Here is a 23498-nt window from a genome sequence, read left to right as displayed (position 1 = left end):
GTACCCAGCGCCCCCCGCCCGGCATGCCCACACCCCCCCGCCGCATCCCCGCCCGCCGCTCCCCGCCGCGCGGCCCCGCTCCCCTCCGGCGCTGGCGGGGGGCAGGCTCGGCTTGTTCCTGCCTCCAACTTGCCCCAAGTTAACTCGGGTTTCCCCCGCCCCGCAGGGTCTGCCTGGGCTCCCGGTCCTCCGGGAGGGCGGGAGGGAGGGGAAAGGCGTGTCCTGCCTGGGCTGCCGCCGCCGCCGCGGTTGGAGGCAGATCGGAGATATAAAAGACCTGGCCGGAGACCGGCGGTGGCTTCAGTGAGCGCGGACGCTCAGGCCGTGGGGAGGGGGCGCAGCGGGGCGCGCGGAGCGGCGGCGGGACGGGCGGAGGCAGCGCGGGGCTCGCCGTGGGCAACCCCAATGCGTGGACTATCGGCTGCTGCATTATGCTGGAGCTACAGTTCCGCTGAAGGGAGTTTGCACACGGCCGGCTGGGCTGGACTGCAGCGCTGCCGTTCCTTATGAAGAAGGCACAAGTGAGTGCGGCCGGGCGGCGGCGGCGGGGGGCGCCCACCGGCCCGCGGGCGCGGGGCCGCAGGCGCGGAGGGGCGCGGGCCGGGGCAGCCGCCGGGCGGCTCCCGGGCTGTCCGAGAGATGGGGGGTACCCGCCGGGGGTGGGAGCCGCTGCCGCCGGGGAACGGGCTGGGGGAGCGAGGTGAGGGGGAGAAAAAAAAAAATGCCGCCCGGTCTTGCCCTCGGCGTTCCGCAGCCCCTGGAAAAGTTGCAGCAGGCGGCCGGACCAGCGGTCGAGCCTTGGGAGATCTCGGAAGGCACTGGGAAAAATTGCCGTAGTAAATGAGTTGTCAGTGTTACCCTGACGAGTGCGAGAACATGAAATAATCGGGGGCGGCGGTGCAGTGGCTGTGGTTCCCGGTGTCTCCCCGCACGCCGCTCCAGCGTGCGGCGCCGGGAGGGTGCTGTGGGAACCCCGGCATTTCGCCCTTCGTCCTCCTGCATCCCGCCGGGAAGTGCCGCTGCGGGAGCCTTGCCATTATTTCTGCAGGTTCTGTAGAGATTTCATCAATATGCTATACGTTTTTTAGAAGGAAGCAAGGGACAGACATGAGTGGAAAACTGTAACGAGAAATGGCTCAAGGAAACTCTTAACAGGAGAAAGTTTAAGGCTGGGCTTCGCAAGGTGCCGGTACCCTCTATCTGGGCAGACCCCAGCGAGAGCCAGGACTGCTCCGGGAGAGAACAATGCATGGACACGCACGCCCCTCGCTGCCTCTGCGCTGGGGGCTTTTCCCTCCTCCTACATTTCTGCGATAGAAGCGAGATACTTTTTGCCTTCGTCTGTTTCTTGGCAATTGCTGGGTCACCTACACACCAGTGAAGACACTTCAGAATACAGTCACTGGAAAAGACATAAAACATATCTTAAAAAAAGATCGTACCAAAGTATCTTGAGTAGTTAAATATTTTTTTCAAGAGATGAGAAGAATTAGAAATTCTCATTTTCTGAAATATTAAATTTCACCTGACCGAAGCACTGGAGAATGTACCCATGTTTAAGAACTTAAAACTTGGAGGCTTAATTTTTGTGATGCTGGAGTATACTGGGGTTTTATCTTAAATTATCAGCTCTGAATTTTAGCAATGTATATCCATTGCTGTTATTCACATTAGATTGCTATAGATGCCTTGAACAAAGATGTTTCAGACCCTGTATACACAATTATTTACATGTGCTGAATAGATTATTAATTGTGAAGGGTCTCTTAAAGTCTGAGAGCCGTGTTTATGTGTTTACGAAGGAGGATTTATGAGTGGAAGCAGTCAAGCATTTTATTGCATTTGAACTGTAAACTTATAAAAGTCAACAGACTACTTTTGCAAATTCAGAGGAAAGCAGGAACAATCCCTCTCTCCCAGTAAACTGGGAAAGACAGGCAATCTTGGCATTCAGGACCATATGGCTTGACTCAGGGACTCACAAGCTGTAGCCTGTGGAACAGCTTCTTGTCATGGTGGTGAAGCATCTGTCAGCCTTCAAGCAGTTATGCTTCCTGCTTTTTGGAGGCACTGACAGACTCCTAGTTCTCCAAAGGGTTGTTTCCTATATTTTAAAGAGTAGCAAACAAATGTGATACCAAACCATTAATCATTCCAAGGTGATCAGAGCAGGAGATACTTCAAGAAGACTTGCCATTAAAACCATGAAGACCCTGTGCAAAGAAAGAGAGCAAGTGAAGTGGGTACAAGAAAGAGGACTTAAGCACTTGAGGGCACTCGACACATTAAAGTAAACCTTAATCTATATGCTCTCCTGTGGCTACTTCAGTCATTATCTAGACTGGTAACTGTCATAGTGGAAAGAACAAGATCAGAAAACCAGGAAAAAGGTTAATATTTCTTACAATAAAATATTCTGCAACAGACATAGTACAGATAGCAAGAACCACACACTCACTGAGCCTTGCAAACACTTGGTAATGCCTGGATATTGTTTAAAATAAATCAGGGATTTTGATCTTTGAGGTAATGTTGCAGAGTGATAATATACAACTAGTGCAGCTGAAGGAGTAGCTGAGTCATACGTCAGTACAACGAAAGTGCTGAAAGAAGAGTTGTGTAGAGCACTAGACTCAATCTGAGCAACTTGGTCCGTTTATTTAAATCAGTCTTAACCTGAGAAACCACAGGAACTGCACATTCCCCAATGGTGTCAGTCCTAGAAGTGATGTTTATGAAACTCCGTGGTTTGATGGCTATATAACCCCCCTGTTTTAAACATACCAACACCTGGATTTTTCTTTGTAAGTCATGATTTCCTTAAAGAAGTGATTAAGCTTTTAGGGTTCAGTCATACAAATCCTTTTTCAATGAGGCTATTTCCATGAATTAATCTTATTGAAGGATTACTTGGATGAGAGGATTTGTAGGCTTATATACTTAGTAATTAAAGCTATTATCAGAAGTGAGTTTATGTCCTTTTGCATGCTAACATGACAACAAATAAAATATCACTGACGTCTGGACAGCCTTTTACAATTTGAATAAACAGGGTTAGTGAAGGCAGTGTGATATGATCTTGCAAAAACATGTAGCAGTTCTCTGATTTGCTTGTTCTTTGTGTGATTTGAAGACAATCTAAATAGGATTAAGTTACTAAGAAATATGTTGCAAAGCGGGGTCACCTATGGTGTAGCTCTGAAGGCTGATAAGGTGTCACAGATACATGGTTCAGGCACTAGATCTCCTGCAGTAAGTTAGATGCACATCCTCTTAGAAACCTCAGTATTGAAAGTGTCTTAGATTTCAGCACAGCTTTCTACCTCTGAATGTGAAATTATTGGCAGTTAAATTACCATCTTAGGTTGTCTTGTCTGTATGTTTGTGTCACTAAAGTGGAAGCCTTTGTAGAGATTATTGTGGACCGGTACTGGAAAAAGAATTAGTACTTAGATTGGCACTTCTAGTCTCTTATCAGCAGGCTAAATCAGAAATGCAAATCAGATACCTGATACCTTGGTGTGAGCTTGCTTTTAGGGGAAATAGTGACTTCTGATCATCAGTCTCTCTTGCTCATTCTTCAAAAAATGAACACTTAGGAACTGGAAGATGTTTGGAGCTCATGGCAGTTATAGATCTGCTGCTCATTAAATAGAGAATTTGCTGTAGCCAGAAAGATGCTGTGCTATTCATGTTAAGCAATGGACTAAGGTCTCTGTTCCCCTGGTTTTGCCTCTGCTCAAGGGAAGCCAGTTTGCAAGTACTGCAGCTGGAAAGAACATCCTGGAATAAAGAGTCCTATGGAGAATAAATAGCAGATGATCTGAAAGATTCAGGGGTGGGGGAGCGTTTTGTAAGGAATGTTTACTGATCTTTTTATTTATTTATTTTCTTCACCTGCTTTTATTATGCATCTGCAAGTTTTTATCTCTGTGAACTATTTGGCACTTGGCTTTGTCGTTTAAAGTGAGGCCAGTAACCCAGTCTTCTCCTGACCCAGTTTTGCCATTGCACTGAAATTTGGTTTTTCCCTTTATGCACTGCATGTCAGTCCTTCAGGTACGGCTCTGCAAGCTGACAGTGCCATTTTCCAAGTTTTGTTATGTGATTTAATGGTATGCTGGCTCATGTAATCACCATATTGTATGAAAGTTAAGAGTTGGCAAGATGCAGCCCTTGGCTTCAGATGGGCAATGCTCAGTATGCAGTATGTAAACACAACACCCATTTATTAGAAGCAAAGGAAGGAAAAATCTCCCTACGCAATTCCATTTGAGTGTTGTGGGAGCTGACATGAAAACGAAAGTGCTTGTTCTTGCCCTGGTCTTTCTTTGGTGTGCCAAACCTGAGCCTTTTAAACACACTGTAAAACCGCTTGTTTTTTGTTAGTTGTGTTTTTCCCCGTGTGTTTGTGGGAGAAGGAGATGGATGAATGTAAGGCGAGTGGCAAGGGGTAGCACTTCTCTTTTAATTTTATTGTTTGGCCCATGTTTGTATTGCCTACCCAGTCATATGTAAACCTGCAAAACTGACTTTTTGTAAATATTACCGATGCTGAAATAACTGGCTGCAGGGAGCATGTGAAATACTGATTTCTTTGCTGGATGGTTTTACTTATTGACAAACATAGTGTCAGACATCTATTAGTATGTGAATGAAAATATGACAAAATAAAAATGGTGTTAAGTATTTTATTTTATTAAAGCTGGTAGCATGTACAATATCAGAGGTCTTTGATAGTATGATAATGGAGACATTAATTATACTGTATGTCTGAATAAAAGCCAGTTTAGGAGTTCAGATTTATGAACACTTTGGATCATATTAGTATAGGAAATAATTGTCATCTGATTTCCTACACTTATCTAATAACCATTGGGTGAATGATTGGTTGCTGTTTCTGTTTAAACCAGGTTTAAATTATACAAGGTAGATGAATACAGTAATGATTTTAAATCTCATTAGGAATTTTCTGCTCTATATGTGTTTTTCCATTATTGTTGCTATGTGGAGCAGACCTAATTTTTTGTGCAAGGTGAAAATAACATCAGATCTAGCATCAGCAAAATACCACTGCAGGTATTATGGTTCTCACTACTTTGCAGCCATACTGTGGAGGACAATGTTTTGCAAAGCGGGGAGGTAAATGCTTAGCTTCAAGCTATTTCATCACCACTTGAAGCAACAGTAAAAGTGGGACCATGTGGTGCAGGTTTGGGGGACTGAGTGCAGGCTCCTCTGTTGCAGGGCCAACTGCTGCTTCACAGTGGTCAGTGCTCCTGGAAGGGTCTCTCAAGCAGGTCTTCTGAAAGGTCACCTTTCACTTACCTCCCAGCCCTAAACTTTCACTGCTACTAAAGAACACTTGGTTATTTTTCTTTTTCTTCACTTTTGCTGGAAAACCTACCCGATGGAGAAAATTGAGTTTAGGACCCTCAAGATCATATTTAGCCCAAGCCACAAGAGCCACCCTTTCTCCCACCTGTGATCTGGCACCTGTATAACAGTCATTCACATGTGTTTGTTAATGGTCCAGTGAAGAATTTGTAGGAGTCCAGCTGGGTATTTCAGTCGTCTTCTACCTTCACTGTCTTCTCACTAGTTTTAGACAGCAGAGCTGGGAGGTAAGAGAGAGGTATTGTGTCCTGACAGCCTCAGAGCTGGGCCAGGCAGTGGGCTACACTCTTCAGCTTAGACTGATGCTCTGCAAAGTATGCAGGTTTAGTCTGGGCTGTCACAAAAGGATGCATGCATGGTCTACAGCAATTTTGAGTTTATGAACAACTTTGATTCAATCCAGACTGAAAAGCTAATCTAGAAAAATTTACGTGAGCATACGCACTAGAGTGAGAGAGACACACGTTCACATATTTTCTTAGGTAGCATCCTAAGTCTCTGGGAAGCTTCTGACTATCTAGTTTATCTTGTTGAAGCTGTTCTGTTGAAGGTTTATTTGTTCAATCTTGAGGGTGGCTTACACATGAGCTAAGAATGTGGGGGAGACTATTTCCGACCACAACTCCTAATTCACAGATTTAAGAAAGATTTAAGCATTTTCAAGTCAGAGTCTGAAAATATCAGTCTGTCTGTCGTATCTGTTCTTGTTAGCTTGGCCAGTCCCATGTGACTGAACCTGGCTTCAATCACCTTAAATGTCTTAGTGACAATAAACCCTTATCCAGTGTCTTATTTAGCAGGCCTTCTGCCTTTCATTTGTTCTGCTGCCATCAGCTCCAGGGACATCAGTTCACTGACAGTTAAGGCCAAGGATAAATTTAGTCCAATTAGCTCTGTCATCTCTTCTTTAGATATACTTTGAGAAGTTTTTAGAAGCACCCTAAATACAGCTTTAGAGATGTGTGAAGTGTATGCAGTGTATTTATTGTGGACCTAAATTCTGCATTTGCTATGGCTGGAATTGCTGTACTTGATGTACTCAGGATGACTTGTATTGATAACCTTCCAGTATCTTTCCTCCTAAATGAATCACACTGTTTCGTAACTTTTCTCATGAGCTTATGCTTGCTTCCTAGAAGCAGACCAAGGTATGTCTTCCTTTTATGTTTGCAGCATGATACATCATTACTGGATGGATTCTTTGGTCTGTTTAGTAACACATGACCTCTTAATTACTTTTGGAAAAAAGTTATTCTGGCAGTATAAGTCAGACTGTAAAACCAAGTTGTGCATGTCCTGGCAATCTATCTCTGTTTAAAACACAAAATGAACTCCGTGCAAAGCATACAGCAACAAAAGAATGAACTTGATGATGTGTACATAACACATTCTGAAAATGTGGTGTAATACACTGATATAAAAAATTAATTTAAAAGAAATTACTATAATATATTTAAACTTTAAATATTATATTAGTGTATAATAGTGATATAAAATAATATATAATATTTGATGTTGTAAAGTTCCTGTAAATGTGGAGGGTTTAAAGTGTGTAGGAAAGTTTCTTCCACCATTTCATGTTGGTCCAAAAAAATTCCTGTATCTTTATGGAGATTTCATAATTGTATAAAATGGGAGTATGATACCAAGGTGCTGGCTTTTGTGGTCTAATTGAAGTAAGACACTAAGGAGTCAGACATGATACATTTAAATTAATAATATGCTGTATATATGCAAAATAATTCACTAAATGAAAAGAAGTTATTAGAAATTTAGGGAGGTTGAAATTTAAACATGCTAATAGTCTATTGTAAAAAAGTCCTAACTTCCAACCCTCTAATTTCCACCCTCCATTTGCTCCTTATTAAGTGAACTCAGCAAAATTTGTCTTTTGCATTAAATAGCAAGCAGACAATATTATGCATTATGTCTTTAAGCTGATACAGATCTGAATGTCAGTTCTTCCTGAGATTTGTTTTTCTTTTACTACTTTGAAGCATGCAGGAATAGGAGCATTAGTCAGCCAAATGAATTTAGGAAGCTTGTATAACACTGCTTGGCACCCTCTTTCGTTTGGATTAAAAAACATGTTCCTGAATAAACAGAGCTTTTTGGTGGTTATTTTAAAAAGGAGGGAAAAAATGTATCTCCAGTATTCATAATTGGTGTCTTTTTCAAGTTACTGTGCTTCAGCAATGTGTGGATTGCATTTCTGTTCTAACAGCAAAAGCTGCCAGTGCTGTATTTGACACCAGTTTAAATGATTCTGATGGGCATTGCTTTATTTTCTAGGAAATGCAAACCTTTCTTTAAACTGTATATTTAAATACTGTCACTGAAGGTGCTTTGATCTTCTGTATTATAATCCCTGGCAAAGAATGTGCCCTAGATTTGCCATGCACTCTAAAAATTGTGGCCATAATTGTAGTCTGTTCCAAACTGTTTAGATGTATTTCTTCAGTGTTTGTTCCATTAATAGTGTAATACTAGGCAGTGTTTCAGGCTACTAAAATAAGTGAAAAACTTGCTATTTTTAAAAATTGACTCCAGTCTCAAGTCAAATGATGTTCATAATACTCCATTTTCTTCTGGATTTTTTTTCCCTACCATCATAGCTCAAGGCCACATCTGAAAATGACAGCAAGTTTATCACCTCTTCCCCTTAAGACAGAAAAGTATCTTCATTTCTTTGTGGAGCTTTCCCACCCTCTATTGTGTTTAAGTCGGTGTCCTCACCTCTGACAACAGACCTTCATCACTTCTAGTATCCACAGTACTGCAGGTGTGTCTATCAGCATCTTGTTTGCTCCCATACACCTTAAGCTTCATGTCCAGTGTAGGTTCTCTGTATTTTCTCTGGCATTTTTATTTCCCATTACCTTTTGGGGCCCACTTCAAATATTAGTCCTCTGAATAGCCTGGTGTCGCTGTATTTTTTATCATCTGTAGAAACAAAGTGTCTCTTTGGACAGGATAGAATGAATCCATTGTTCCGGGGAATATGTTGGTTTTTTTGTTTTACAATGCTTGCAATCTATTATTACAGCCCCCTGAAATACTGGTTTGCCGTTTCTAGAAGTGATAATACTTTTTTTTCTCTGTAAAGTCAGTAATTTTCTTAATATATGAAGAAAATTCTTGCTTTTAAAAATTTTTTTAAAGGAAATGCATTTAGAAGTAGTTGTTCTTGCTTTCCCCTTTGCCTCTCAGCTCTGTTACCTAACCAAGTGAGAAATGCCTGATTTGGTGCTTTCATTTTACTTTTAAAAAGTTATGGTCTAATAAGTTCTTTAAATAACTGAAATGAATTTTTATCTTCTCATTCTCCTCAGTGCATTAAAAAAAAAACCAAAACCTCTTCTCACATGCAGGTTCTAGGGATCAGCTCAACATTTGCCAGTAATGGTCAGATTCTCTACAGTACTGTTGGTCATTTCCCACTGTAACAGAATGTTGTTGACATTTGCAAATGGCCTGAGACATCTGTGAAGCTAATCTGCTTTTAGCCTACTAAAATCTGGTTTATTTCTATTGAAACAAGTCCATTGCATCCAAGAACACTATTTCAGTTACTGTTGAATTAATACCTGTTCAAAGTGTTATTTATCAAACAATTATGGGTTTTTTGGGCTTTATTCACTATGATGGAGTCATCTTCTTAGCATACATGCTCCATTACTTATTTCAACGTAAATGGCACAATACCTGTAAAACTGGGAAGATTTTTTCTCCTGTAAAAATTGATAAATGTCACTCAAGTAAACTTGCTAAAAATTGTATTAATTATGAAAATGCATAGCTAGTCTTACTGGAATTTTAGAGTGCAGGCATTGAAAAGTATATGTTCTGAGGATATTTACACTAATCTCAACAATGGGTTATATTTTCTGTGAGATTAATTATGGAAGCCAAAGGAATTTCATAATAGGCCAGGCAAATTAATGTGTTTTCTTTAATAAGAATGATCCTAGGAAGCATTTGAGAACTAGGTGTAACAATAATCCTAGAAAACATATTATATTGTGTCAATATTTGTATGAGTTTTTCTATCAGCACATCTGTAACAAGGATGCTGTTGAACATATGCCAGAATTATTTCACTGCTGGCAGCTGCCATTCTTTCTAATTCACATGAAAACTTTTGACCAAATGTAAAAGCTCTGTATCACACTATATGTGATTTACAGTTCCATTTTTTAATGAGTAACCTCTGTGAAAGTTATCAGTAAAAGTAAGGTAAAATAGCTGTTTTTTTCAAAGTGTTGTGTCTTGTTGTGTTGCAGATGCTGTGAGAATACCTAATACATAATCTCAGTTATTTAACTAAGTTCATAATACTGTGTTACTGGTGTAACAGTTATGTTTTATAGTCATTTGTATCTAATAAACATTTATATTTCTTCAGAACTGTAAAGACTTAGGGAGCTTTTTTTTCTCAGATTTTTTTCTGTGCAGTTGTGTGTGCTTTTCCATAGTGTAAGCTGAATGAATTAACTTCTTTTTGGAATGTTTACCCCACAATTTCTGTGGGTTTTTTTTTTTAAGGAAAGCCACAAGTAGAGCTTCAGGTTTAAGATTAGGTATTAAAGTTCTCTCTAGTTAGCATAACTCAAAAAAAAACATTGAGATATCATGTGAATGACATTTGATATTAATTTTGTGGTCACAATTTTGTGATGATGAAGTTAGCTGGGGTTTATCCTGTGTCTCTTAACTGAAGTAAGCTGTGAGCACTTGCATGTTGGTATGTATCATAGTAATGTGCATGTTCTTCCTGGACACATAGCAGAATTGTGGGGAAACATTGGAATACCAGAAACACTTTGATGGAGTTTGCTGTTGTTAGTCTATACAAATCCCAATCAAAACCAAAACCAAACAAATAAAACAAAACAAAAAAAACCCCCCAAAAATCCTCTAAACCCACCCACAAACCACCAGGATATTAAAAATACAGTTTGTGTAAACAGATGTAATGTTAAGGGCAGGATACAAATTGTAAGTTGGGTTAATTTTAAGGTAAAGACAAGGTGATTATAACTTCATAGAACTAGTGAACATGGTGTTTTTTCGTTTTCTTAAATATATAGCACCTCTTAACACATTAAGTCTTAATTCTTGTCTTTAAAATTAATGAATATGTCCAGAGTTTAAAAGAATTTTTCTTACCAGCTTGCCTCTATTGTTGCATTGCTAGCAGATCTTGCTGTATTTAATTTGCTTGGTAGAAGGCAGATGGAAACTCTGTATTAATAGAGTTCAATGAAAGGAAAAGAAAAGCCCAGTTCCTGTAAAAGAAATGCATTCAATGCACAAAATGTGTTTTGAAATGGATGAACAAGGAGAAAGAATGGAAATTACTTACTTAGATTATTGAAAAATAAAGACCTAATAAAAAACCTAAGTAGCCCCACGGTGTATCTCTCTTATCATAACAGTTTGAGGGAAAAAAATTAATTAGGACAGAGTGTTGGAACAAGTCATTAATTTGTAACATGGCAAAAACCTAAAAGGTAATGTTCTCTAATTGTCAGTAACCTCATACAGTTCAATCTGGTAATAGGGTTCACAGACTGATGACAACATGTGCAAGCTACATAAATTACTCAGGTTAATTGAAACTAAAAGAGGTTCTGAGGAACTTTGTAAAGGTTTAGAGGAGATGGGAGAACAGATGGCATGATGGCAAGTGGAGTTTGTTGTGTTGAAGAGCAAGGGGGATGTATTTTGGAAGGAATGTTTTGAACTAATTGTAACTGAATTAATAACGGCCATTTCAATTACTTCTGAAAGCTACTTACAAGCTCTTATTTATGTTCTTGTAGCAATGCTTGGTCAAGAAAATGAATGAAAAATCCCTATATTGTGCCCATAGTACAACAAATCAGACAGCCTAGCAGGATGAAGTAGGAGCAGAAAGAGAAATTTGAAGGAAGAGTGCTTTTATGATAGTGTTCATCAGCCATCCTGAAAAAAGTTCTTGTTTTCCCATTGAAAAAAAGAGCATAACAGAAATAAGAATCTTAAGATAGGCAAAAGCATTATAAGGGAGCAATTTGCATATGAAGAGAGACTGAAAGTTCAAGAAACTACTGAATGATATGCAGAAAGTAGTAGAAAGAATGATTGCTGGACATTACTGATCCTTTCTTGGTACAAGAATAAATAAATATTTAACAGAAGAGGTTAAAACTGGCAATGCCACCTTAACACAAAATTACCAGTCTGGAACGGTTTTTGACACTGGATATAATATGTCTTGAAATGCAGCTTGATATATGTTAGAGCAAGCCCAAGAGGTCACATCCACAAAGGGGTAGTCCAAGTCTTCTCATCCTTGCTCATCTCATCTCCTCTGCTCATTCCTCAGGGATTACTTTTTGTCTCTCAGCTGAATTGGCTAGTCACTGCCTTTGAATTTACTGGCTTGCTTAGGGGTCGGGTGAATGTCAGAGGGAGGGAAGCTGCGGAGAAGGAGCCCCCTCTCAGCAGCAGGGAGCTGTTAGATGGCTTCAGTCCATCTCATTAGCCTCGACTGAAGAAAAAGGGATTATACACTTAAGTAGGTAAAACACCATGGTTATTTCAGTTTACACTCTGTGCATGAAATGTTTTTGCAATTCTGATGAAATGTTCATATAGGCAATGTATTCTGTAAATCTGAATGATCAGGTTTCCTCAGCTTTTGGTGGGCACCAGACTAATCATGTACTGGTTTGACGCTTCTTATTTTTCAAAACTTCATTGCCTTAATTGTACAAGTCAGGTTTGGCCTAGTTATAAACTCAGTTTCATATACAACCATCTGCCAAAATTACCATCTGTAACAATTCAGCCTTTAGCTTAGAGGAAAGGAAAACACTTTTAAGATACATTGTAGCTGAACTTCAATTACATGTGAAAGTAGTGACAGCTGAGATGTTTATACTGAAAGATCATTCTTTTACCATGTGACTCTCAGTGGTGAGAAGTCAAAATTTTATGTAAAGTTGACGCACAGCTCTAGCCATGGAAAACTAGAGCTTACATGTACCATCAATGAAAGATACACTTGTACAGCACTTCAGTGTTAGCATGAAAAAGCACTCAAAAATGTGTGCACTTTTAGAGGTGCATAGGAATTAAAAATATGCTTGAGTTTCTGATGCAGTAATACAGTTGCTGAATTTTTGTGTTAAAGGAAGCATTTTGATCAGTCCCACCCCATTTTTGCCATCTTAAACTTACATTTTCCTGGAAAAACATTACATACGGGTTGAAATTCTTAAAATGGCCATTCTGACAATTTGCTTTCTTAAAAAACCCAGCAACATATGCCCCAGGAAATAATTTCAGAAAGAATTTTTAGAATTAACAATGGCATGATGCATTTTAGTGCATCTTGAGAAAGGAATTGATGCTTGTTTTCTACTGTAAAAATACTCAGTTACAATAATAATAACAACTAAAGTATTTTTGGCATATGAAAATGTTTTTGGTTTAGATCAAAAACCTGAAAAAAACTACCGTTGATTTTTCTTACTAATATACTAATGTAATTACTTTAAGACAAGGCATAATGTGTTTGTAATTCCAGCTTGCTGAGGTAAATGGCTTATTGGCTGCCCAGCGCTTACGTTGTCTTGCAAGCATACTTAAATATTTTGAAGATTAGTTTCTAATTTGATGTGTCTCTTACCTGATTTGTCTGCAGTCTCACAAGCTTCAAGGCATTTGAGAATAATCTCATACGTTGGTCTATTGCTTTGGATAAATATCCTTTCCACAAAAAAATGTAGATCCATTCTTAATGTGCATATATTCTAATAAGAGTGTAAATGTAATGTACAGATCTTTTACAGTTCATTACCTTAAAGCTAAATTATTCACTTTGGTTTTGTATATGTGTAGGAAGACATGCAATTCAAATTATGTAGGAAATAAAATCCTGTCAGACATATGAGAGAACTGAGTTGAAATAGGGATTTGGAAAAAGTTATGGCATTTTGTGGAGCTTTTTTCCCCAGTCAGAAAGCATTTTAAACCTGATTTTATCTTATTTTGTGTTATTTGGAAAAGGCTAAGATAAACCTGCATGATTCTCGTAAACATTTCTTGGAGCACTACTAGCATGTGCAGCTCAGCTTCTCAGGTAAACTGATAAGAAGTATTTATTCAAGATCTAGTGAAACTTCAGAAATATATAGTTTTAGAGGAAATGGAAGCCTAGCAGTGTTTTTGTGATCAGCTGAATGAAAATTTGTTTGGTGATTGACAAATATGGAATCACGGGCTCCATGTTTTTGAATGGTAAGGTTTAAACTTATACATTTCCTAGGGAAGTACCTTGACAGACATGCTGAATAATGGTCAAGTAACTGCAGTATCAAGAAATGCTCTGTACAAAGAACAGAGTTTTTGTTGAGACAAAGATGTTTAACATGTTGAAAGTCCTCAGGGGTTTTCTTGTATCTCTTGATGAATGTATCTCTTGATGAAAACTTAACACCAAGAACAGGAGATGTGGGTTCCATTTTTCACTTTCTTGGTTTTTTAGTATGCTGGCTCTTAAGCAGCTTGCCTGTAAGTGCTTTTAATCTTTTGCCCTACCAAAGTATCTTACCAAAACCTTTGGCAGTTTTTGTAAAAACTGACTATGGACAATTTTTAAAATGTCCCCACGGGCTGTTTATGGGACCAGAAGCTGACTTCATTGCCTAACAACATGTTTTGTTCAAAACAGACAGAACATGATGTGGAAAGGATTATGTATTTTATTTAAATCTCAAACTGTTTCTGGCAAACAAGGCCCTGTTTTGTTGAATTTTCCTCATTTATTCTTTTATGGCACAGTATACAAGATGCTTGTAAAACATAGCATTCAGTCTGTAAAGTCATGTTTCTAAATCATGAATGGCACATCATTAATAGACATTGTATGGGATAAAGTAAATTTTGTGATGAAAAATAGCAAGAAGGAGCAGAAATGCAGGCTTCACTATGGAAGACCATAACCTTACCCCATTTATGTAGCTGAGTTGTGTAATGGCACTCTCTCATGGTACAGGAGATCAATGTCTTCAAAATACTTTTCATCCCTGATACATGCCCCAAGGTAATAATTTAGGTTTAGAATAATGCTTATAAAAGCATCTTTTGAATTCTGAAAGAATAAAGAACAGTTTTTATTACTTATGTTTAAAATTTTATGTGTCACGACTGGTGATAGAAGGAAACTTAAATATCTCTTATTTATTTCCCAAAAGATCAAAGATTTAATCCAGCCGTAGAGCAGAATGATCTTCTTTCATCAGTGTTGTAGTTGGTGTTGAAAACTTTTACCACAGACCTAGCTAACTGTCTGATTTGTTCATTGTTTTATTTTTCTAAATCTCTTTGTACTGGTTTGAGCAAGGATAGAGGTGATTTTCTTCCTAATAGCTGGTATAGCATTGGTATTTTGGATTTAGTATGAGAATAATGTTGATGACATGCTGATGTTTTTAGTTGTCGCTAAGTAGACCTTGCCCTAAGTCAAAGACTTCTCAGCTTCTCATGCCTTGCCAGTGAGAAGGCTGGAGGGGCACAAGAATCTAGGAGGGGACATGGCCAGGACAGGTGACCCAAACTGGCTAGAGGGATATTCCGTGGCATATGGCATCACGCTCACCATGTAAACTGGGGGGAAATCTGGCTGAGGGCCACTGCTGCTTGGGAACTGGCAGGTCAGTAGGTGGTGAGCATTGGAATTGTGCATTACTAGTTTTTGTATATTCTAATTATTTTGTTACTATTTTTACCCTTATTGTTTTCTTCTTTTTATGTCCCCTTAAACTGTCTTGATCTCAGCCTGTGGGTTTTCCTGCTTTTACTCTTCTGATTCTCTACCAGATCCCACTGGGGAGGAAGAGGGAATGAGCAGCTGTGTAGTGCTTAGTTGCTATCTGGGGTTAAACCACAACACTCTTCAAAATACAAAATCACTTTCCTCACCAACATACAAGTTACATCATAATTTGGAAAGTTCTCAGCTGGGGTTTTTGGGGGATCAAAATGAAAACTTTTTATTTCCTGTTTCAAACCTTTTTAAGTTGATGCAGGTGCTGCTGTCTGGAATATATCCAAAGAAGCCAGCTTTTGTGAAAAGTAGATTGGGTATACTTTTTATGTCAACAGTTACTTATCAATGGGAGAAACTGCTCTGACTAATGAGGAGAGATCCCATTTAAAGGTTGCCTGACTTAGTGTTGGTTTCTTTGTCTTCACTTGAGAAGCAAACACCTGGTTGGATGCTGCACCCACTGTGACAGTTGTAACAATGCTTAGTAAGAGTTAGGGCAATCCTATATTTATACTTTCTGGAGAGGAGAGTCTGTGAAACTAAGGTACTGTAGAAAGTAAATAAGTAAAATTTGTAATCTGAGAAGATGTAAGAGAGAAAATTTTGTTTATTTCCATGAGATTTGGGGGGAGTTTATGTTGCTTTTTTGTCATGAAGCAATGAAAGTCAAATGGACTTTTTAATTATGCAGAGCAAAGACTCAAATAGTAGGGTTGATTTTCGTAATTACATGAAGACAACACACCAGAAAGATGGGAGTATAAATGCAGAAGCAAAGGAGCAGCTTTTCCATGAGAACTCATTGTCCACTGTCACTTACACTGGACAGTACCAGGCTTTTAAGCATCAGAACAGTGAAAATCTGGGATAATTTCCCAAGATTCACTTCAGATCCTCTGTTCAGTTCTGAATACTTTACTCCAAGGAGAACACTGAGGTGCTGGAGCGTGTCCAGAAAAGGGCAGCAGAGCTGGTGAAGGGTCTGGAGCACAAGTGTTATGAGAAACAGCTAAGGGAGGTGGGCAGCTGTTTTGCCTGGAGAAAAGGAAGCTCAGAAGAGTAATAAGCTCTCTACAGTCACCTGAAAGGAGTTTTTAGCCAGGTGAGAATTGATTTCTTCTCCCAAGTATTGAGCGATAGAACAAGAGGCCTCAAGTTGTGCTATGGAGTGTTTAGGTTGGACATTAGGAAAAATTTCTTTACCAAAATGGTGGCCAAGCACTGGCACAGGCTGCCTAGGGAAGTGATTGAGTTATCAACCCCAGAGGTATTTTGAAGATGTATAGATGTGATGCTTAGAGACATGATTTAGTGGTGGCAATGCTCAGTTTACAGTTGGACTTGATCTTAGAAGTATTTTCCAACCTGAATAATTCTGCGACTATTCCCTCCAATCCCACTTCACTCCACTCCACTCTTTCTATTTGGTATTATCCAGTCCTATTAAAAATATAAGCTATCTTATCAAAGGAGTGGGGTACAAAAAAGTGTTATTGGAGCCTACCTATCTCAGGAGTTACCTGAAGCCCACAGTGTCTTTGAAAACCGATACCTGCTGTGGCACAGGGCAGGTAAAGTTACTGAAGAGATTTATGCTCCAAGAATATCAATCTTCTGAATGTCAGTCAAGGAGGACTGGCTAGACCTATCCCTGTATGTTGTAATTCAGGTTATTAATATAATTTTCTTTTAGTAGCAGATGATGCCAATGCCAATGCCAAAGTCATTCTGAATAGATGGCAGAGGACCACATTTGCCTGATGTTGGTCATGAGACCTCCACAATGAGAGAGGGACTGAGGAAAACTACTGGGGTTGGATCCCATGATATTTGTCATGATAAAAACCATATAATTAACGCAAACTCTGTTTCCTCACCTTATTCTGAGTGTTCTTGTAGACCACTAATGTAGACAGCAACAATAAAAAGTCAGGAAATGAATAGTCTTCCAATACGTAGTACAATAGTGATGTGAAAAACTGTCATCCATCAGCACTGTCAAAGCTTATTCTGTGTTGGCATATCAAAGAGCTCCAAACAGCATTCTTTAATCACAGCTAAGCTTGTAATTGTAAAAATGTGATACAGTTAAGGTAAGTGCTTGAAACACAGTCTCGACTATACTGGCATCTAGTTTCAGTCTGTGTTCAGCAATTACCCTTTTGTAATGAGGTCTCATATCAAGCAGGTCAGAGAAATGAGTTCTGGATTTATATCTCTATAAAGATACAGCCGGTCAGGGATGTTGTCAAAAAAATTCAGAGCCCAGAAACAGAACAGTGTCTTTCTGAGAACGTCTTTGATTTAAAACCAAGTTGATAATTCTGTGATTTAAATTTCAAAAATCATCCCCTGCTTATATAAAAAAAGTATAAAATAATTCAAAATAAAGGGAAAAAAAAAAAGAAAAGCACCTAAACTCCTTTTAATTTTGTATAAGTATTTTTTCCTTTTGTTTGCTTTCCACAGGCTTGAGCATAAACTGAAAATTCTTCAGATTAATAATGCAGTTTATTATCTAGCAAAGTTTCTGTGCGTGAGAGACTAAGAATCCACTTAACATTTTTTGCTTCATACTAAGAATGATATAGAAGGGAAGACATTTTCATCATGTACATGTGTTCTGGTGTGTGCCAAATATCAAAATAACTGTTTTCACTTTTCTAGATTATTTTATTTATTTTAATTTATTTTGCCAGTGTAATAGTTCTTCCAACCCAAACAACATATAATTTGTAGCAGATGGTAAGAATTAAAGATCCAGTACAGAATCTCTATAACAAGTCTTATTTCCTGTCCTTTACTGGTGCTTGAAAGTCCAAGATTAAAGAAGATTGCTTGGTATATATTTTCATTATAATTCAAAAGAATATTTAATATGGTGGATTTTTTTTTTTTAAGAACTTGGCAAACAAACAAGATCTCTGAAATTGATCTTTAGAAAAAAAATCTTTAATTAAGTATTTGATCTAAGAGGATGACTTTTTATTCCCTGAGGAAGACAGATCATCCACCTCCATATAGTGTGAGGAGCTTGTCCTCCCTGGAAAGAGAATCTTGTATCTTATGTTGCCTTCCCTTTCAAATTACTTAAAAATGCCTTTGGATCTACGCTGAAATTCCATAAGTTCCCAGTAGGGAAAAAAAAAAGAAGACATCTTCCTCTTTGAAGTTTTTGGGAGGTTTTGTTGAGTCAACTGAAGTCTGGTCTTCTAATTTCTGTTTTGATTGTGCATGTATTTGGATCTCAGTGCCTTTGTTACAGGACAAGAAAGTATTGGCCTTTGTCACTCTATAGATAGAAAGATGACAAAATTTCAGTATCAGTCCTGGAAGTTCGCTGTGGAATTTTAGAAGAAGTGGAAAAGAAAATCTCTCTTGCCAGTACACATGTCCTAAAAAGACTGCTAAGTGCCGGACCTCTGGAGATCCTAATAATCTCTTATTCTGATTTTATAGGAAGATTTCTTTCAAAATATAGACATTTTTAAAATTCTTATCCTTTCTTCCAACTGAAACACTTTTGTCCTTTAAATCTCCTGGCTCTTTTACTGAACTAGAATGCCACCTGATGGATTATTATCAGTAAATATTTATTCAGACGCTTTTAACACGAGTTCCAGAGGCAACATTCGTGTATAATTACCTGTCTCTTGGTAACTTCACTTCCCAGTACTTGGGAACTAAACAAACTGGCTGTCATCCAGGACAAGTTTAGGATGCATAGAAACTGCCTGAATCCCTGATTGTCAAGGGAGATTAAAGAGTGGACAGAATTTATTATGGATCAGATAATATTTTTAAAGAGCCAGAGCTTATATTTTTAGAACAGCCAAATATTTTGCAATGGTATCCTTACAGAGATTGAAAATAAATATGTTAATTCACAAATTAAAAAGACTTTTTTGTAGTTAATGAATGTAATTGCAAAATACCTGAATTGCATTGATTTGCAAGGCAAACTCTCTATCAATTTACAGTTCTTGCTTATCACATTCATCTTGGTTTCAGCTGAAACACCAAACTCAGCTGGAGTTTGGATGCTCCTTACCAAGTGCAACAGTAGCACATTGGCTGGATGTGCCAGCCACATCTGTCAAGAAGAGCTGCAAGGGGTAGAGGATAATAGCAATCGGCCTGAGGTCATATGAAATGAAGTTGGCATATAGTCTTAAGCAGCCTCCCGGTTTTCCCAAGGTCTGGATGGTGGGAAAGAATGGTGTGACTCATCATTTTCTCAGCACTGTTAAGACTACATATCTTAAATTTGTCTGATTCAGGAAATAGATGTGAATAACTTGGCAGAACTAGAGAATGGTTTCTCCTTCCAGCTGAAAAAGGAAAATATTGGAGAAAAAGTAGTTCTGCATTAGCACTTAACAGGTTTGGGACTACCTTTTATCCATTGACCTGAATAGAATTATTTCCAGTTCATTAAGAGTGTACCTCAGGAAGGGAACTGGCCTATAAGCACATGAATACAATTGGCTTTGCAAAAGCAAATAGCTTTGCTTTTGCACATATGGCTGGTGGAGTCCAGCAAGTGCCACTTTAACAATCTGCAACCAAATGAACAATTAGATGAAACTCCCATTCTTGTCATTCTAGAGGAGTCCCCTGTGGACACACACGTGAGCGTAAAGGTGCAGGGGAAGAGCTTCTAGGGCTGGGAAAGTCACAGAAAGGCAAATACAGTATTGCCACAGAAAGATCAAACAGCTATGAAAGCAGCTTGCCTGTTGAACGCATTTGAATGTAGGTAGCAATGGCACTTCTCCCTACTTATATCTGTAGCATGAACTTGTTAATTTGCTTCCCCTTAACCCCTTCAAATACCTCATGTTATGTATTTTAGATATTATATGCAGAACTGTGTTTTGTAAGTAACCAAATATATGATCAAATATTTTGTGTCCAAAAGTAAAACTTACTTTGAAAAAGAGTGATTAGTATTTCTATAGTCTGTGTTTAAATCAAAATGCAGAAAAATAACTCTGACACTTTCTGTTGCTTACTTTTATCATCATACACCTTAAGACTACACATCATTGTTAAAAAAATAAAGAGTGGTATCAGTCACTAGAAAAGTATGTATCTGGATTTTGTAATCATAACAAAGCATGGAGGGTGTGATCCAGAAATTTTTAGGTGGCTCACCCCTGCAGAGTGACTCACTGAGCGGGAGTTATGCATTTTGTTCGTTGGACTGCCAAAAGGTTGTTCAAGAAAACTCACAAGTTGACTGGGGAACTTCTCAGAAGTTAGGGTGCCCAGATGGAAGAGCATGTGTGAGACAAGGATACACACAGACATTCTGATGCCTGTTCAATGAACATATCTATTTTTCTACATATTGGCTTGACAATGTAAAATGAATAAATGTTGTGAAAAATAAGGGTCAGGAGTACCAGTGTACCCTTCGTTTGCCCCTTTTAGCCAGGAAACCATAATAGACAGGAAATCAGCTCCAGTGGTAGATGTGGCACTTGGGGACGTGACCTTCTGGTGGATTTGGCAGTGCTGGGTTTATGGTTGGACTTGATAATCTTAGAGGTCTTTTCCAACCTAAAAGAATCTGTGATTCCATGGTAATTACAAGGTAGATATATCAGAGGATCACAGCTCAACTCCCGTGAGTTGGAATGACCTTGGTTGCAGGAGATGTAACCCAGGTCTGTCACTCAGACAGCACCCTAGGTGATAGGATATTGTATTTGGTGAGACTAGTGCCAGTTTTGATGGCCAGAGGGTGTGTGCTAGACTTAATCCTTAACTATGCTTTATTCAGCAGTGCTTCCTTCAGCTACTCTGAAATAATTTCCTGGGTACTTAAGAGTGTGGAGGGGACCTTGCCTGTTCCAAATGTGCTCGCTGAGTACTTAATGATTTCAGAGCTAGGTGGTCATGAGTGGATGACTTCCTTTTCCACACTTAACTCACTTTTTTGGGGGTTTGAGCAATGTTTAGCACTTAAGCTGTATTTAGGCATGGCCATGCTGGGTATTAAACTTAGCACTGCCATTTGCAGGTGTGAAGGTGTCACTGAATACCATGGAAATGGTAATTGGATTACACTCTGTATAAATGCTTTTCTTTCATTTAAAGATTTTTCTGTGCTGGCAGTTAATTTCTTAATGGGTTTAAGACAGTTCTTCCACTACTTTAATTATTTAATCTCTATCACAGCTGAATAACTAAATAGACGTAGGAAAGAATTACTGTGCTTCTATGCATCTGGATGCTTTGTGGTTTAAAAAAAAATAGCAGAGAAATATATTTTCTTGCTACTTACATTTTCTCTAAATCTTCTTACAAAAGAAGATTTTCAAGGCATAAGTATGAAAATTAAGTTACCTGTCCATGACTGACCAACCCGTGTTGTCTGTTGCAGAAGTTCACAAGCTGTATCTCAGCAAAGCAGCATATAAACACTGTCTGAGGGGCCAATATTGAAGTATGTTCCTACTCCAGCGTTAACAGAAGTGAAAAATAAATTCGGGAAGCCTAGCCCAGGGTGAACATTGTTCCACATTGTCAGCTAACCTCCTTCAGCTGTGGCTTGGTTGTGGTTAATTGGGTGATTTGCTCAGGAAACTGGGCTGAAAAATTCCTTGGCTAATATGATTTGAATACAAGAAATTTTAAAATTGAGAACCTGTTCATCTGTGTAGTTGCAACCTCTCCCTGTGCTTAAAGTTTTTTTGTTGTTTGTTATTTGCTTTTTTTTTAATGTCTTCTCCCCTCTTGCAATTAGAAGTGTTATCAGGGCAAACTAGATATTTGGGAATGTCCAGACTTTCCAAAGTATGGTTTATTTAGCAATGCGGTATTCCCCTTGCTGCTTTCCACTTAAGGAATTAGCTGAACATTAACATGATTGAGTATCTTTCATAGCATACTGTGAAAGAGATACTAAACCACTCACTCAGCAGCCTTTGTCAACACTTCAGATTATAAATGAAATGAATAAATTAAAAGGATGTTGATTTACAACTGAAAGGGTGGTCTTCAACACATTGGATCACTAGCTGAGCTTCTAAAATTATGTTTACTGAAATTCTAGATTATGGTTTACAAGCAATAGTGCAAATCACTTGCAGAATAAATAAATGTGTATACTTGAAATCTTTAGTTTTAATTATGCTTTTGAGTCTCATAATTATTTTTTTCCCCTTGCACAAACTTAAATATTCACTATTTAATAGATTGCAGAATCTAAAGACAATTGAATAATTTTAAAGCCAAAAATAGTAAGAGGCACTTTGGTATAAAGGCCTGCCTCCTGTCTGCTATATATCTTCATGCTAATAAATGATGTGTGATTAAATTCTGAGGCCAGCTTTGAAAAATCCCATGTTAATTTAAGGGTAATTAAATATGGAAATCTGTTATGAGTGCTGTGTAGGTAACTTTATTTATGCTTAGTAAAGTATAAAATGGGCATCTCTATTTATAAAGCTATTGTTTAAGGTTCCCATTTATTCTGTCCTTGATTTAATTCAGTCTATTCAAGTTTTGCTCAAACAGCAGGTTTGGTCATTGGTAAATAACATTAAAATAGTTCAACCCTTTGATCTGTACAGTCCTTATATATAATGTGCCTGAAGGCATGTGTAATGTAAATATTTTGTAAGTGCAAATAATTAAAAGATTTTTTATAATAGACATGTTGAAACTAGCAGTATTTTGAAGATTTTTCAGTTCCTGTTGGATGACACAGGGAGAAAATATGCAAGAAAAACCTCAATCTCAAAATTTACAAATCATTTGGTTTTAATAGCACTTATAAAATTATTATGCTTTTAAATCCCAACCATTATTTACATAGGAGAAAAAGTATTCTTATTTATTTCCATAATTATATAATGTATAGTGATTTTAAGCTTCATGTACAAAAGTATTCTTATTTATTTCCATAATTACAGAATAGTGATTTTAAATTTCAGAAGTACAAAAATTGACAAGGTGCATCAAAGTTCTGATTTTATTTGGAGCATGCTACTGTGTTTATTAATATTACTTAGTTGATCTGCTGAAAAAGCGTTTCTAGTTAAAGAATTTTGTTACATTTTTGATTATTAGACTGTTGGGTTGAACACCATCCTATGACCATGACACAGTTCAGTGAACAAATTCCATCTTTACATACTAATCAATACTGAGGAATCCAATAAAGAAATTGTCAGTTCCTGGTATGAACTCCATCTCCAAGGAACATGTCAGGGAAAAGTCCCTGCCAGTGCAACTGCTAATGCACTGGTTTACTCCAAAGGTTGAACTG

The 23498-nt window shown here is 38.2% G+C and overlaps 1 protein-coding gene across 3 annotated transcripts in view; it reads left to right on the top strand.

Annotated features, from left to right (window-relative positions):
• The first annotated feature begins 241 nt into the window (after positions 1–241).
• Positions 242–23498, top strand: part of KITLG (KIT ligand) — a 56575-nt gene continuing 33318 nt past the window's right edge. For 2 of the 3 annotated variants that reach the window (XM_041409783.1, XM_041409780.1), the window contains exon 1: positions 243–521. In XM_041409783.1, coding sequence (XP_041265717.1) covers positions 507–521 — 15 coding nt within the window. In that variant the 5' untranslated portion in view covers positions 243–506. Of the gene's footprint in view, positions 522–23498 lie in introns of all 3 variants that reach the window. The other variant, XM_041409781.1, reaches the window with a different exon arrangement.

The sequence above is a fragment of the Onychostruthus taczanowskii genome, unplaced genomic scaffold (assembly GCF_017590055.1).
Source record: "Onychostruthus taczanowskii isolate IOZ18803 unplaced genomic scaffold, ASM1759005v1 scaffold31, whole genome shotgun sequence".
Classification (NCBI taxonomy): Eukaryota; Metazoa; Chordata; class Aves; order Passeriformes; family Passeridae; genus Onychostruthus; species Onychostruthus taczanowskii.
Note: the sequence above shows the minus strand (reverse complement) of the source record. Positions and strands in the feature narration are given on the sequence as shown.